The following is a 13,830-nucleotide window of genomic DNA, read 5'->3' on the forward strand; positions in this document are numbered from 1 at the left end:
TCTGCACTTCTCTGAGGCTCTCTGTGTGAATATCATACGTAGCCTGCCCTACTAGAGAATCTGGGAGCCCGCCTGGCATGTGCTTTGGTCCAGAGTGCTAGTTCCCGTGGAAAGTGAAAGGCCAGCTTTTGAATGCAGTGGGAGCCTTGGTGCTGTAGCCACCGTGAACTAGAGATGCAGCCCTGACTGAAGGAGAAAGCATTGCTCAGGAGCCGTAGGACTCTGGACAGAGAGTTCTCTCCACTCTGGCCATCCACAGAGACCCCCAGCAGGCTGTCTATGGTGATCAGTATTGGAGAAAGCAAGGGAAAGGGCACACATTACCAGTTCCCCCTTGTCACTCTCAGTCTTTTCTAGTTCTGCCTAACCTACCCTAATGAAGAGGAAGCTCCCAGCCTAGAAAAAAAGGAAGATGGGGTACAGCCCTCAGTTACCTGACTTGCAAGGAGACTGCCTTTTGTTCCACTATTCATCCCACCTCAACCCCCGGGTCTTTGGGATAAGCAGGATATTATCAGAAAAACTCACTTTGGAGCATCACCAAACCAAAGTAGACAGAGGCAATTCTTATTCTAGACCAGGATGGAAAAGACCCCATGACTGAACACTACCTGAATCTCCAGTAGAGAGCATGCTTGGTGCACCAGAGACACTCTTGGGAGACATCTCCCTGATGGCAGACCTGGGTACCTGGTTGCTCTTTAATGCTTAGGAAAGCAATTTCCATTTGCTTCAGACATTCTGTCATTTTTCACTAGACAAGAGTCATAAGTCTAGCTAACTGGACACGAATTGCAGGACCCACAAATCAATAATTAGAAAAGTCATCAGTCACATCCTACGCAATCAGTGTGTCTATTGTGTCCTTTACACATGTCTGGGCTCCAGGGGGGAATGGACACTTCCTAATGAAAGATCATGTGTAATGGTGACAGTCTCCCCATCCCATGAGAGAGTCTTTCCCCATCCTGTTCAAGTTAAGCTGAACGCATCATGGCTTATGCTAAAAAGTACACTCGCCTTGGTCTACTATTAGAGGTAATGTTTTTATTCCTTCATTTCCTTCCTCCCACTTTATATGTCATTTTAAATAAATTTTGCTTAAAATTTTAAATTATTGCAAAAATTGATAACATTAATTTGGGGTGGGTTATTTTTTATTTTGAGATAGGGTCTCACTTTGTAGGTAGGGCTGGTCTCAAATCCTATGTGTTCCCTCTCTCATCCATATTATTAGGATTACGGGAACATAATATGAAATTATAATTTTGCTATTAAATGTTTATTTTATACATAAAACAGCTTCAGAAATCTTTGCTACAGCCTCTCATACTGAAGCCCCACGTACACACACACAGGAATTGCCCGATATTCTTTGATATGACATGGCAGATTACTTCACTAAATACACTGTAACTCCCTCCATAAACCTGAGCTTCTGTTCATTTCTGTGTAACCTAATGCCGAGTTTCCTGTGGAGCTTCGGATGAGAGCCTCAACTGACTGATTTATCATTAAGAACATAATAAACTTCAAAATCAGTTTGAAATGGTAATTAAACAACTTTGGTATCTTGTGGTTTAGCATACGGGCATACATAATAAAATATATATCAGATACATTAAAAAAAATGAAGCCATGTCTCTCTGACAAGGCTGAACTCTACAAGAAATAAAAGGCCTCAATATCTTATTTCTGCTTTCTCCCCAAATTAACCAGATTTGCTTTTCTAGACATCTTCACTTGAAATGTGGCTAAAAAAAAAATCTGCTATTAACATGAAATACTTTCACATTGGCCCTACTACCTAATGAACACATGAACATTAACTTCAACTCCCACAGCTACAAATTAAAAATGCTCCGTGTCTCACCAAGCAGTAAAAATGTGTCCCTTACATGCATACTGTCAGTGACATTCCCAGGTATTGAGTTTGCTGTCGTTTTTACTTCCACTCACACCCAAAGATCTCAAGCACACAGCTCTGGCCTCTTGTTATCTTCTTCTCATGCTAGTCCCTGAACCTCGTTCCTCTCTGAGTCTCCCACCTCAGGGCGGCACACCAGCCTAGAAGATGGGTGTGGGCGTTCTGTCTTCTAAGGCAAGGGCCGTGGTCCTGGTGTGCTGTGGGTGCCCTGGAAAGCCAAATGTAAGGGGAAGAGCCAATCAGAAACATCTCTCTAAAAACCACTCACCCTGAAAACCCAGAGACTTATAATTTGATCATTTGTGCATTTATCCCGTGATGGGCACAAAACATGTTACATTCCAGATGTTTGGAAATATCTGTTAGAGAAAGATCTGTGACTGGTATATGATTCTTACCCTAGTGCCCAGCCCACACCCTGGCTGAAAAGAACAGAGCATTCACCAAGGATGGCGTCATTTGTGAATGGAAACAAGGCCCAGAACGTCAACTTGGAAGTAAAGAAATTGAAGTGAGAATTCACCTGTGCTTTATCACATTAGAGTTCTCGTCACATCTTCCATGACAAGGGAAGGAAGAAGGAAGGACAGAGAAGCAGACAGCTGAGGGGAGAACTGAGATGGATCTTGCTCCCCACACCTTCTGGGTTCTGCACGGGGCATACCCCAGTGTCAGCATAGGGCACAGTCCACAAATCTCTGAACTTGGCCCAACTAAGCAGCCATGCCCCTCTGGCCTACAGCTGGAGAGCCTCATTGATGGACTCAGTCCAACACCCACCAGAGCTGTGTCTTCTCAAGGCCTAGAAACTCTCCTGGGTATTTGCTGAAGCTTCCGGTTGCCTCTTTGCCTTTCTGAGAGCCCCTATTCCACACTCATAGAATGGCAGCCTGTACCAGGTTAGGACAAGTTCCATGACACTGGGAATCTGAAGGTGTTCAGGAACACAACTCCTTGGGAGCAGGAAAAGGGTGGAAAGTGACAATCTGTGTGTTAGTTAGCTTTGTGATGCTGTAACAAAACGCCTGAAGCAATTAACTTTTTTAAAAGATAGGTTTATATTTTAGAACATATTTGTTCTGTTACAAAAAATAATCTATATAACAATATTATATACTTATATAGTAGTAACCATTTAAATCGCATTTTTCAAATATTAGATTTCTAAAACTAAATATAAACATTTCAAACTGTAACTATGATTTTTTTCTTTATAAACCACAGTCTAATTGGAACCACAGGTGTGTGTGGGTGTAGGTTCAGCACTCAAGTGTAGCAGCACCCATCAAGAAAGTATTCCTTCCCAGAGCAACCACAGCTACCAATAGCTCTCAGCTAGGAGAGGGGTTTCATCAGCATCTTCTCCGCCCACATTTTGGCTCACAGCTCTGAAAACTCCAAGATCTTTGGAGTTTATATCTTCGGGACTTTTAAAAAAAAAATAGTGCTTCTTGTCAACATCTGGTGGGGCTGGCATATCTCATGAGCCAGGAAGAATGGAAGAGATGGAGGTCGTCCCTTGAAGGATGTGTCCCCCAAGTAATTTAAGATTTCCGTTAGGATATAGTATTGTTACCTTGGAGACCAGGGCCTTTCATTCAACTCAAAATAGTCTGTATCAAAACTAAGAATGTGTGCATTATTTTTTCAAAATTAAGTGAATAAACAAGCCACACACTGGAAGAAGATCTTGCCACATCTGATAAAGGCCTGGTGTTCAGAATACACAATGTAAGTGAGCCAATATGACAGGATAAACACCCTGGATGGAGAAAGAACACATACACACAGCCTCTTCAGAGGAGGAAACAAATGCCCAGGGCACGTGAACAGATGGCCAGCCCACTTAGGAATGAATAAAAGGCAGATTAAAGTCGCAGTCTAAGAGATACCTATTCAATGGGAAAAACTATAAACTATGACATAAGAATTGTCCTGGAAGATGTGACGAGAACTCTAACGTGATAAAGCAAGTATCCTAAATCTGATCAATCTCAATTATTTGAGATAGTCACTAAAGACAACAGCAAAAGGAAACAAGATTTCCACAGACCAAGTGCTATCCCTTGTAAACTTTATGTTGTATATATTGAGATTTATTTTAGAATTAATTAGAGGGAAGGTTTCCATTTTTAATGACTTTTATGAGCATACAGCCACAAAAAGAAAAGTGACCATGGAATTTCTAAACATGGTTTCCCTCACACTCTGGGTGGTTCGGATTCCCTTTTGATTGTGGTTGTCTGAAATTGGCACCATCTCGCCACACCATGCCCCCTCTAGCACTCCAGGTATTCCGCGCAGAAGGGTGAAGCGCAGGACGAGCCCACCCACACTCCTCTCTGAACCTTGACCGACTGGTAAGAGGCTCTGACTGGAAGACAGCATCAATGACCCCATGCCTGGTGAAGTGATGTCATAAAGGGCTCCACATCTCAAACTCCTCACTGCAGACACTGTCCTCTCAAGCTCTGAGCCTCCATGAAGAAAGTCATGCCCACGGATGCTGTGAAGAGGCCCGAGTCACAGGGAGAGACCACAAGCTAGAGCTTCGTGACAATCCCAATGGAGTCCCACTCCGGAGCTCCTCAGCCCCAGTTCCACAGAGGACGAGGAAGCTTCCAGACAACTCCAGTCTCTCCTAGAGCTCGGGACTCCCTAGGTTCCTTTTCTCCGGGGCCTCCCACTCCACCTTTCCTGTGGGTCTGACCCACTTCACCTGAGATCACAATAAAATGCTTCTGTTGGGCAGCCTGTCACGTGGCAGTGGATGGGTGAACTATTCCACTCACAGGGGACCCTGGCAGTAGCACACAGTCTTCATCTCTGTTTGAAACCAGACACTGGCTGCTGATTCCGGGTCCCACTATTGGTCTCCCATTTCCTACACACTTGACCCTTGGTGTCTTGATCTCTTCACCCACAGTAACTGGTGAGCTCGGCCATCTTTTCAATTAACAAAACACCTGGGTTCCTTGAAGTGTCCCCTAAGGATGCCCTGGGAGGGGCTGGGATTGGAGACAAGGAGGCCTCATCTGAGCCTCCTGCCAAGGGCCTATGACTGCCACTTGACACTTCAGCATAAAGGTGTTGAGCAGAGGGGCAGGTCACAAAGTCACCATGTCAACCTTCCTGTCCATCACAACCCCAGGGGGTTTTGTCCCAAGGTGGGGGAAGGGCTGTGCAGGTAGTTGGGGGAAGGGTACCCCCCAGCAGCTGCCTCCCCAGTCCCCGTGCTCTGAGTGTACCAGGTGGAGTGCTACCATTGGCGGTAGGACACAGCAGTGGTCCTCAAGCCCTGGGTTCAGGCAGAGGTGGTGGGGAAAGAGGCCGAGAGTGGCCATCCTTCAGCCTACATGTGACCTTCCACAGCGTCCCAAGAGTTAGCAAGGTCCCAGGGACAGAAGACCATAGGGATTCACAGGCCCCGCATGCCTTGCTCCGCACTCTTTCTGCTCCTGCTCCTGCTGCCTCCTCACAATGTTAAATCTAGGAGCCTCCGATACCATGGCCCTGGCTGGAAACTATTCCCCCGCCTGGGCAAGGGCTTCAGAACTTACAACCAACGCCAGATCCAACACATGAGGCAAAACTTGCGCCAGGGTCGAGCGGAAGAGGACTGCCAGGGTATTTTCGACCTCTACTTCGTCCTGGACAAGTGAGTTTCCCTCCTGCACTGTCCCTAGCATCAGTGGTAGGTCTGACTCTGCAGGACAGGCAAGGTCATTGTGGCCAGACCCCAGGATGTAGGCTGCTGTCACAGACTTCCTGAGTACAGGGAGGCCAGCACAGGCCTTCTAGATGGCTCTGTCCCCAGCATCTTGACCCTGATCTGGTCACCATATCCCTCAGACCCAGGGGCTACTGGGAGGCACATTTTCTACCATGTGAACTACCCACAGAGGGACCTCAGAGATTGCCACTGCCACTGTGGGCACTCTCGAGCCTTGCTGCTCGGAATAACCTTGATTTGACTGCCCTAAGGGTTCAGCTTCTTTCTCCAACGCAAGAGCCATGGACAGTTCCTATCCTAGGGAGAGTCTGTTTTTTCTGTGTGGTAGGTAAGCTGAACTGGTCTTTAGACCCCTCCTGGCTGTCAAGGGAGGGACTGGAGACTGGATCTGAGACCCAGAGAGAGGCTCGGAGTTCTCTGGTGGTGTCCCATCTAAGTATCCAATTCTTGGCTTACAGAAATTTGCAATGTTCTCTTAATTTCTATAAGATGAGAAATCATGTTTCCACTCTGATCTCCTGAGTTGAGCCATCTGACTTGTCTGTATTTTTCTCCTTTATTTCCATACATGTATGAAATGTATTTTTACCACTTCATTGCCATTTCCCTCCCCTCCCCACTAACCCCCTACTCTATCTCCCTTCTACTTTGGTGTTTGTTTGTTTGTTAATGACCCAGTGAGTTTCACTAGGTCGTTTGCAGGAGCATGGGCACCCAAGCTGTGGTTATACCACTGGAGAAACTCTCTTTCCCTCTCCAAGCAGCCATTAACCACAAATAAACCCTAGGGGGGTGGGGGAGGTTGGTCCCATAACAGTATTGATGACCCTGGTCTTATGGAGATTTTGGGCAGGCAATCCTAGCTGCTGTGAGTTCAAGCGTTCAACAGCCATGTCATGCCAGCTTTTACTTTTTTTTTTTTAACCCAACCTTGGGTGATATTCCCTTGACCTTAGAGGACGTGATATAAATGTTTCGTTTTGTCTGAGTGTTTGACTCATTTGACTTGGAAGCAGTCATTACTCTTTAATCAGTTATGAGCTTCTGCAATTGCTGCTGCTCATTGATAAAAACAGACAGAAGCATTGGTGGTGGCAGTAATCTGCAGGCGTTCTAGATAACAGAGTTATTTAGAAGGAAGTTTAAATGGGCACATTGTATCCATTCATCAAAAGAACAGCAGCTTCCCCACTGAAGTCCATGATCTCCTCTGCCCCAGGCTTTTGACTAGGTTTTTCATGACAGATAGGAAGTCCCTTTTGTGGAGTGGGACTCAAATGCAACCAGAAGGCAACTGGTCATCCATAACAGACCTGCTTCAATTGCATTAATGGGCACAAGGCTTGCTTGGCCAGTAGTGTGGCATACAGGTTCCACAGCTGAGTGAGCTGACAATTTCTCCCATAGCCTGCATAGACCTCCCGGCAAGGTGGGGGCTAGCCAGCAAGGGAGGTAACTTCCAGGGCAGTTCCTGCTTGATTTCTCTGTGTCCCTCTTCTGGAGTGTATGGTGTCTTTGGCAATAGGGTCTCAGCATCTAGTTCTTATGGGCAGCTAAGAGCAGTGGCAAGTGCCTGTGTTGCTTTGGGGGGGGGGGCCTCCCTGACCAGTAACTCTTAGGGAGATAGCCCACCTCTGGTCCACCCTTCAAGTTTTTTATTTTTTTTTTTTTACTTTCTAATCAGATTTCAGAGTATCACATTTCTTTAAGGCTTTTTCTTTTTTTCCGTATAGAATAAAGACACCACAAGACCAAGTTCTTAGCATAAAGGAGATTTTTTTTTTTTTCCTGAGAGGGACAAAGGGCAGGGACTAAGAAACAAAGACGACAGATAGAAGATGAGGGGGTATTTGTCCTGGGGGAGAGGGAGGTGGGGGCACAAAGGACCGCCCCTGGATAGAGAGGAGACAGACGTGGCCCATAGGCAAATGTCAGTTTATAAAGGTAAAGGGGGAAACCCTGAGTTAGGATGAGGTGTTTAACTTTAATTGGGTATGTTAATTAGGTGACCTAGAGGGGACTTTTGATTGCTGGACTTCAAGACTTTGATAGCTAGACCTTGCTAATCAGCCTCAGGAGGAGGAAGTGACCGAATAAGGGAATAGACCTTGGTGGCTAGCTTTAGGAATGTCATCTAATAGTTTTTAGCAGGCAGAGGGAATGGGATGAAGGGCAAGGCCTGCCAGGGCCACATGCTCGAGTGGGCTAGTGTCTCTTCAGTTGTTCCTACCCTTACCGACTCCTCTCCCCAACCCCCTACTCTGCCCCCTTTCTACCCTCGGTGATTCTCTTCCCTTCCACGTCCCTCTGCTTCCACATTACATGGGTACACGGGCTCTCCTACCCTCCTGCTACCCTCCTCCTTACCCCTAAAGCCGCCTTTTCCCTTCTCATGGGCCTCTTTCTTATTTCTTAGGACATACACACACTCCCACATAAATGCACGTGCATAAAAATTAGAAGCTAGGACTCACATACCTTAAAAGAAGTTTGAACAAGGTACCCCACATTGGTGAGCAATGCTGCTCACAGAAGGCAGGGGTTGTTACATGAAAATCTCAGTGCCAGACATGGATACCTCTCCATAAGTTATTGGTTTGGGGACCCCCAGAGGTACCCAAAACAACACAAGTTATTGCCATGTCTCTTGGCTGTCCACCCGAATGCTGAAGACATCACATACTGTCGTTAAAGGACACAGAGAAATTAACCTTGAACTGACCAAGACTCTCTCTCTCTCTCTCTCTCTCTCTCTCTCTCTCTCTCTCTCTTCTCTCTGATGTATAGCTTTCATAGCCCTACAAGGTGCTATTCAGCCTGCTGAAGGGGGAAAAAAATTAGGGATATTTAACCAGTGCTGGGCACTATATGCCACAATACTGACCTGCCAGGCAAGACATATAGTTCAATAGTAGCATGGGAGTCACAATAATTTTATTTTTCTTTATGATGGAAGAAAAACGCCATTGTATATATATGCCATGTTTTCATCTGGACAGGTGCCATTTCCCTGCTATTGAGCGAAAATGAACAAAGATAAGCAAGTATCTCTGTGGTAGGGTATAGAGTCCTTTGAGTATATGCCCACACGTGTATTTCTGGGTTGCATAGTAACTTTTGCTTTAGTTTTTGTTGTTGTTTTCTTGAGAAATGTCCATACTAACATCCATAGCACTGCCAGTTTATACTCCACCAACAGTGAACAAGGATTCCCTTTCTCTACTCCCTCACCAGCCCTTACTACTGCTGGTTTCTAGTGACTGCCATTCTGACAGGATAGAGGTAGATGCTCCAAGTGGTTTTAATTGATACTTCCCTGCTGGCTAAAGATGGTGAACACTTTATCTACTAGTCATTTGAATTCCTTCTTCTTGAGAATTCTGTATTCAATTCCTCAGCCACCACCACCACCCTTTTAACTGGTGTGGTTAAATACTTGTTGTGTTGCTTAGATACTTAGCTCCTTGTCTGTTCTGCATAGGAATCCTCTGTCAGATTTTTACCTAGCAAAGATTTTCTCCTGTTCTCTGTGGGTTACATTTTCATCAGATTAACTATTCCCTTTGCTATAGAGAAGTGTTTTTATTTCCTATGGTCCCACTTGCTGATTGTTGGCTTTATTTACTGAGAAATGGGAGCCTCATTCAAAGTCCTTCCTGTATCTTGTGGTGTTTTCCCTACTTTTTCCCCTTGCAGCTTTGGGGCTCCTGGTCTGACATTAAGGTCTTACATCCATTTGGAGTTGATTCCTACGCAAAGTAAGACACGTGGTTCTACTTTTATTCTTTTACGTGTAGATCCTCAGCACCATTTGTTAATGAGGCTGTTTCTCCACTGTATGTTTTTGGTGCCTCTGTCAAATTCTTGGGTGGCTGGAGACGCATGGGGTTATCTGTGGGTGCTCTAGTCTGTTCTGCTGATGTATGTGTCTGGTTTCTGTTCCAGCACTATGCTGTTTTTTCTTTGTTTGTTATTATGGCTCTACAGTATAACTTGAAATCAGATATGCTAATATCTCCAACATTATTCTTTTTTTTGCCAGTTTTTATAAGTGTTTTGTAGTTTTACAAGTGTTTTCAAGTCTTTTACACTTCCACAGGGATTTAATTTTTTTTTTATTTCTATGGAAAAAATGGCATTGAAATTTTAATGGAGATGGCACTGAATCTATAAACTACTTCTTCTAGAACTGCCGTTTATACAATGCTAAATTCTTCTAATCCACCAGCATAGGATGTCTTTCCATCTTCAATATCTTCCTCGATTTCTTTCTTCCATGTCTCAATATTTACGTTGTGCTCTAGCACTTCTGTGGACAAGTGTATTTCAAGGCTTCTGTTTGAAGCAATTGTGAGTACAATTGTTTCCTCGATTTCTTTCTTGTATGTTTGCAATTGGTGTCTAAGAAGGATGCTGGATTTTACACACTGTGAATCTTGCCACTTTGCTGAAGGTGTTTAGCAGCTTTAAGAGTTTTCTAGTGGACCCTGGAGGGTTTTGTGCAGGGAATCATACCATCTGCAAAGAAGGGCACTGTGCCCTTCTCTTTTCTATGCCCCCCTCCCTCTCTCCCTCTTGTCTGATTGCTTTAGCTAAGGTTTCTGTGAGTTATATCAAACAGGAGTGGAAAGAGGATACAGATCTTGTCCTTAATCTTAGTGGGAATGTTGGTTGTTTTTTCCTCCATTTACCAGCATGATGACTGTAGGTTTATTGTAAGCTTTCGTCATGTTTTGGTATATCACCTCTGTGTTTTCAGAGGTTTTGTCATGAGGTGATGTTGGATTTTGTCAGATCTTTTCTGCATGTATTGAGATGATCATGTGACTTCTGTCCTAGCGTCCACTCACATGGTGTATTACTTTTTATTTATTTTCATTTGTCAAACTATCCCTGCATTTCTGGAATAAAGCCAATTTCATCATGATGCGGATCTTTCTGATATGTTCACAAGTATTGAGAATTTTTATATCTGTGGTCATTGATGGGTACTGGTCTGTAATTTTATCTTTTTTATTGTTTTGTCGTCCTCTGGTTTATATTATCAGGGTAATAATGGCTTTGTATAAAGGATTTAGAAGCATTCCTTCATTTTCTATGGTATTGAATGATTTGGAAAAGATTAGTGTTCATTCTTTAAAGATCTAGTAGAATCCTGTGGTAAATTCATCTAAGCTTAGATTTGTTCAGTTGGGAGATTTTTTTAAATTACAGTTTCAATCTCATTGCTTGTTTTAGATCTGGTTAAATTACTTAGCTCATCTTGATTTAACTTTGGTAGGCCATATGCATTAGAGATCCATCCATTTCTTTCAGATTTTCCAATTTAGTGGAATATATATCTTAAAATCTTCCTGAATTGCATTGGTGTCTGTTGTAATGTCTCCCTTTTAATCTAATTTTGTCAGTTTGGATCTGTTTTTTCAAAAAAATCTCTTTTTTCCCATTAATCTTTTTATTTATATTTATAATTCATTAATCACTGTCCCACTCCTAATTCTTTCTTTACATCTACTAATTAGGGGGTTGGCTTGATAGGTCCTAAGATGTATTATTATTCATTTGAAATTGGTCTGATTTTTCAAAGTTAGACTCTTCTAGCTATGAACTTCCCTCTTAAGACTGTTTTTATTGTATTGTGTAGGTTATTGTATCATTGTACATTATGATTTTGTTTTTTAGTCATCGCTAGAATGTTTTGATTGATTTTTTCAATTGCTCCAGTGGCCCGGAATTGAATGAGTATTGTTGTTTAGTATAATGTGTTGTTAAATCTCCATGTGTCTGTGTATTTTCTTGAGTTTCTCTGTGGCTGGTTTCTAGCTTTATTCTACTGTGTTCAGAATAGAATTTAAAAAAAAAAATCAACTGTCCTGAATTCTTATGAAATTTCCTAACTCAGGTCCTCACACTTACACAGCACCAGTTCACCCACCGAGCCATATGTCCAGCCCTTTGGAAATGTTTTCTATGCCTTTGTTTGAGATTATTGTCTATTTTCTATGCCCCTAGTTCCTAGATTTTTCCTTTTTATGGTGTCCCAATGATTGCACATGTTCACTTTTTTAAATGTTATCGTTATCCTTGACTGAATATTCCCATTTCTCTACACTTTTCTCAAACCCTCATATTCTGTCCTCTCATAATCCATTCTGTTTGTGAGTCTTTCCACTGAGCATTTCATTACTTATTAGTTTCCCTCATTTCCAGCATTTCATTTTGGTTCCCCTTCAGCATTTCTATCTCTTCACTGAATTCCGTTCTCATACCCTTTACTGACTCTTTTATCTCATGCAGCTGTTTGGGTTCTCTTGTGGTTGGAAGCCGATCCATGTCCTGCTTCATTTCTTCATACACATTTATAACCACTCTTCATCTGTTTACTCTCCGTGAAGAGACAGAGCAGGAGAAAATAGGCCCAGGGATCTGAGAGTCCTGATGGGACAGCCCCTGACTCTTGTACTAATTGAAAATGACAACCCCAGGGCAGAAATGAGCAGATCTGCAGCTGCCTTCTTTGGCAGCACCTGCTAGAAATGCTGATCCTGGCTCAGGACAGCCAGGCTTTGCAGGATGCTCAGGACGCTGTGATGCATAACTGCCCCAGCACTGGGCCACCATAGCCAAAGCCCAGGAATTTCCCTTCATTCTGCTGTGGATGCTGGGAAATATGGAGGAATGTATGGAATCTGTGGCTATCTGTTACTTCCCTTATCACTGTGACAGGATACTTGACAGACTTTATTTATATTTCTCTAATGTGGGGAAGAGTGGGAAAGAATGCATCAGTCTGACAATTCTCCATGGCAAAGTTTGTGTCGTGGATGGGTTTTCAGTGTCAAAGCTTGCCCAGTAATTGCTAAACACTGCAGAGTCACCTAAATGCATAGACCACCCATGAGACTTGAAGGAAGATCTGGGTTCAGCCCCTCGATGGTGTGACTATTGTAAAGCAGACAAACAAAAAACAATGGAGAGCTTTTATTTGGTTTATAAATGGCTCAACGGTCCAGTCTATTTTGGTGAGGAAGACACGACAGCTGCAGCTGGTGTGACATGGTGGCCAACCAAAAAGCAAAGAGCTTGGAAGACCTACAACCCTCAAGACCCAACCTGTGCCCCAAATGTTCCACAACCTACAGAGTGATCTCACCTGAGGAGTAGCTTTCATCCCTAAGAACCCAAGAGTTTGAGGAAGGAACTATAGGCCAAGCCTGGGTCACCCTCTGGGCTTTTCCTAGTGTCCAGCCTTCTGATGACAATGGTGCCACTAGCCCTGTTCCACCTATTCATGGACAGGACTAAAAATTGGCAAGTTAAAAGTCAGTAGAGGCAGGGTGGAGAGCCTCACACATCAGAACACTGGGTAGCTCTTCCAGTCAAGACATCCTCCCTCATTGTGAGACTACATAGCCCTCACCCAACATAACCAGCACCGTGGTGAGCCACTAAAGGCCCTTCTTGGGACCTCACAGTCTCAGTAGATGAGGCTGTTTGGCTCGCTTCTGTTCACTACTGGCCCTGAGGAAAGTCACCTCTCATGATGATCCACCATGGCACCCAGTGGAAGACTAGGAAGGCTGAAACTGTCCCTCCCTACCCTATGATGTTATGTCATACCTTGACATGTGTCTCCTCTGTCTTCAGGTCAGGCTCTGTGGCCAAACACTGGAAGGACGTTTATTCATTTATGGAGAATTTGGTGAAGAAATTTCAGAAGTATGGCTTCTCCTGGCTCTTGTCTCCTCTGTGCTTCAAGGGAGTAACCCTCTGAGAGACAAAGAACATGTCTCTTAGACTTGATGGACATGAGATTCCTTCATAGATGGCACATAGATCCAGGCTGGTGTGCTAACATGGGGGACAGAGTCCAGTGGGGTATCTGCAGCACTAGCTGATCCTGCTTGGGGGTTAGGTGTAGTACAGGGACATAGTCCACCCTTTTGGACTCCTTCAGAGTAGAAAGGAAGGATGTCATGGTAGGTGTTAATCTACACCTAGTATAGGATGCTCAGGGCCAGAGGAGTGGATTGGGGAGCTTGTCATGGAAAGGCAAAGGAAAGGCAGGAGCCCTCAGATAAAAGTTTCAGGGTCCTAGAGAAACTGGAAATGTGAGCTGAGTCCTCAAGCCCAGAGAATGAACAGGGTCACAGAGTGACATTACTGTGAC

The 13,830-nt window shown here is 44.0% G+C and overlaps 1 protein-coding gene and 1 long non-coding RNA gene across 2 annotated transcripts in view; one reads left to right on the forward strand and one right to left on the reverse strand.

Moving 5' to 3' along the window:
- Positions 1-4,001: 4,001 nt before the first annotated feature.
- LOC131919722 (uncharacterized) lies at positions 4,002-4,974 on the reverse strand. The gene is made up of 2 exons (XR_009381403.1): positions 4,894-4,974; positions 4,002-4,433 (listed from the first exon to the last, which is right to left on the reverse strand). It is a non-coding gene; the product is annotated as an uncharacterized LOC131919722 (long non-coding RNA).
- Positions 4,975-5,083: 109 nt separating this feature from the next.
- Antxrl (ANTXR like) overlaps positions 5,084-13,830 on the forward strand; it is a 30,846-nt gene continuing 22,099 nt past the window's right edge. The window contains exons 1-2 of the mRNA XM_059273138.1: positions 5,084-5,585; positions 13,308-13,379. Of these exons, the coding sequence (XP_059129121.1) occupies positions 5,359-5,585; positions 13,308-13,379 (299 nt within the window). The 5' untranslated portion in view covers positions 5,084-5,358. The remainder of the gene's footprint in view (positions 5,586-13,307; positions 13,380-13,830) is intronic.

The sequence above is a fragment of the Peromyscus eremicus genome, chromosome 9, assembly GCF_949786415.1.
Source record: "Peromyscus eremicus chromosome 9, PerEre_H2_v1, whole genome shotgun sequence".
NCBI lineage: Eukaryota > Metazoa > Chordata > Mammalia > Rodentia > Cricetidae > Peromyscus > Peromyscus eremicus.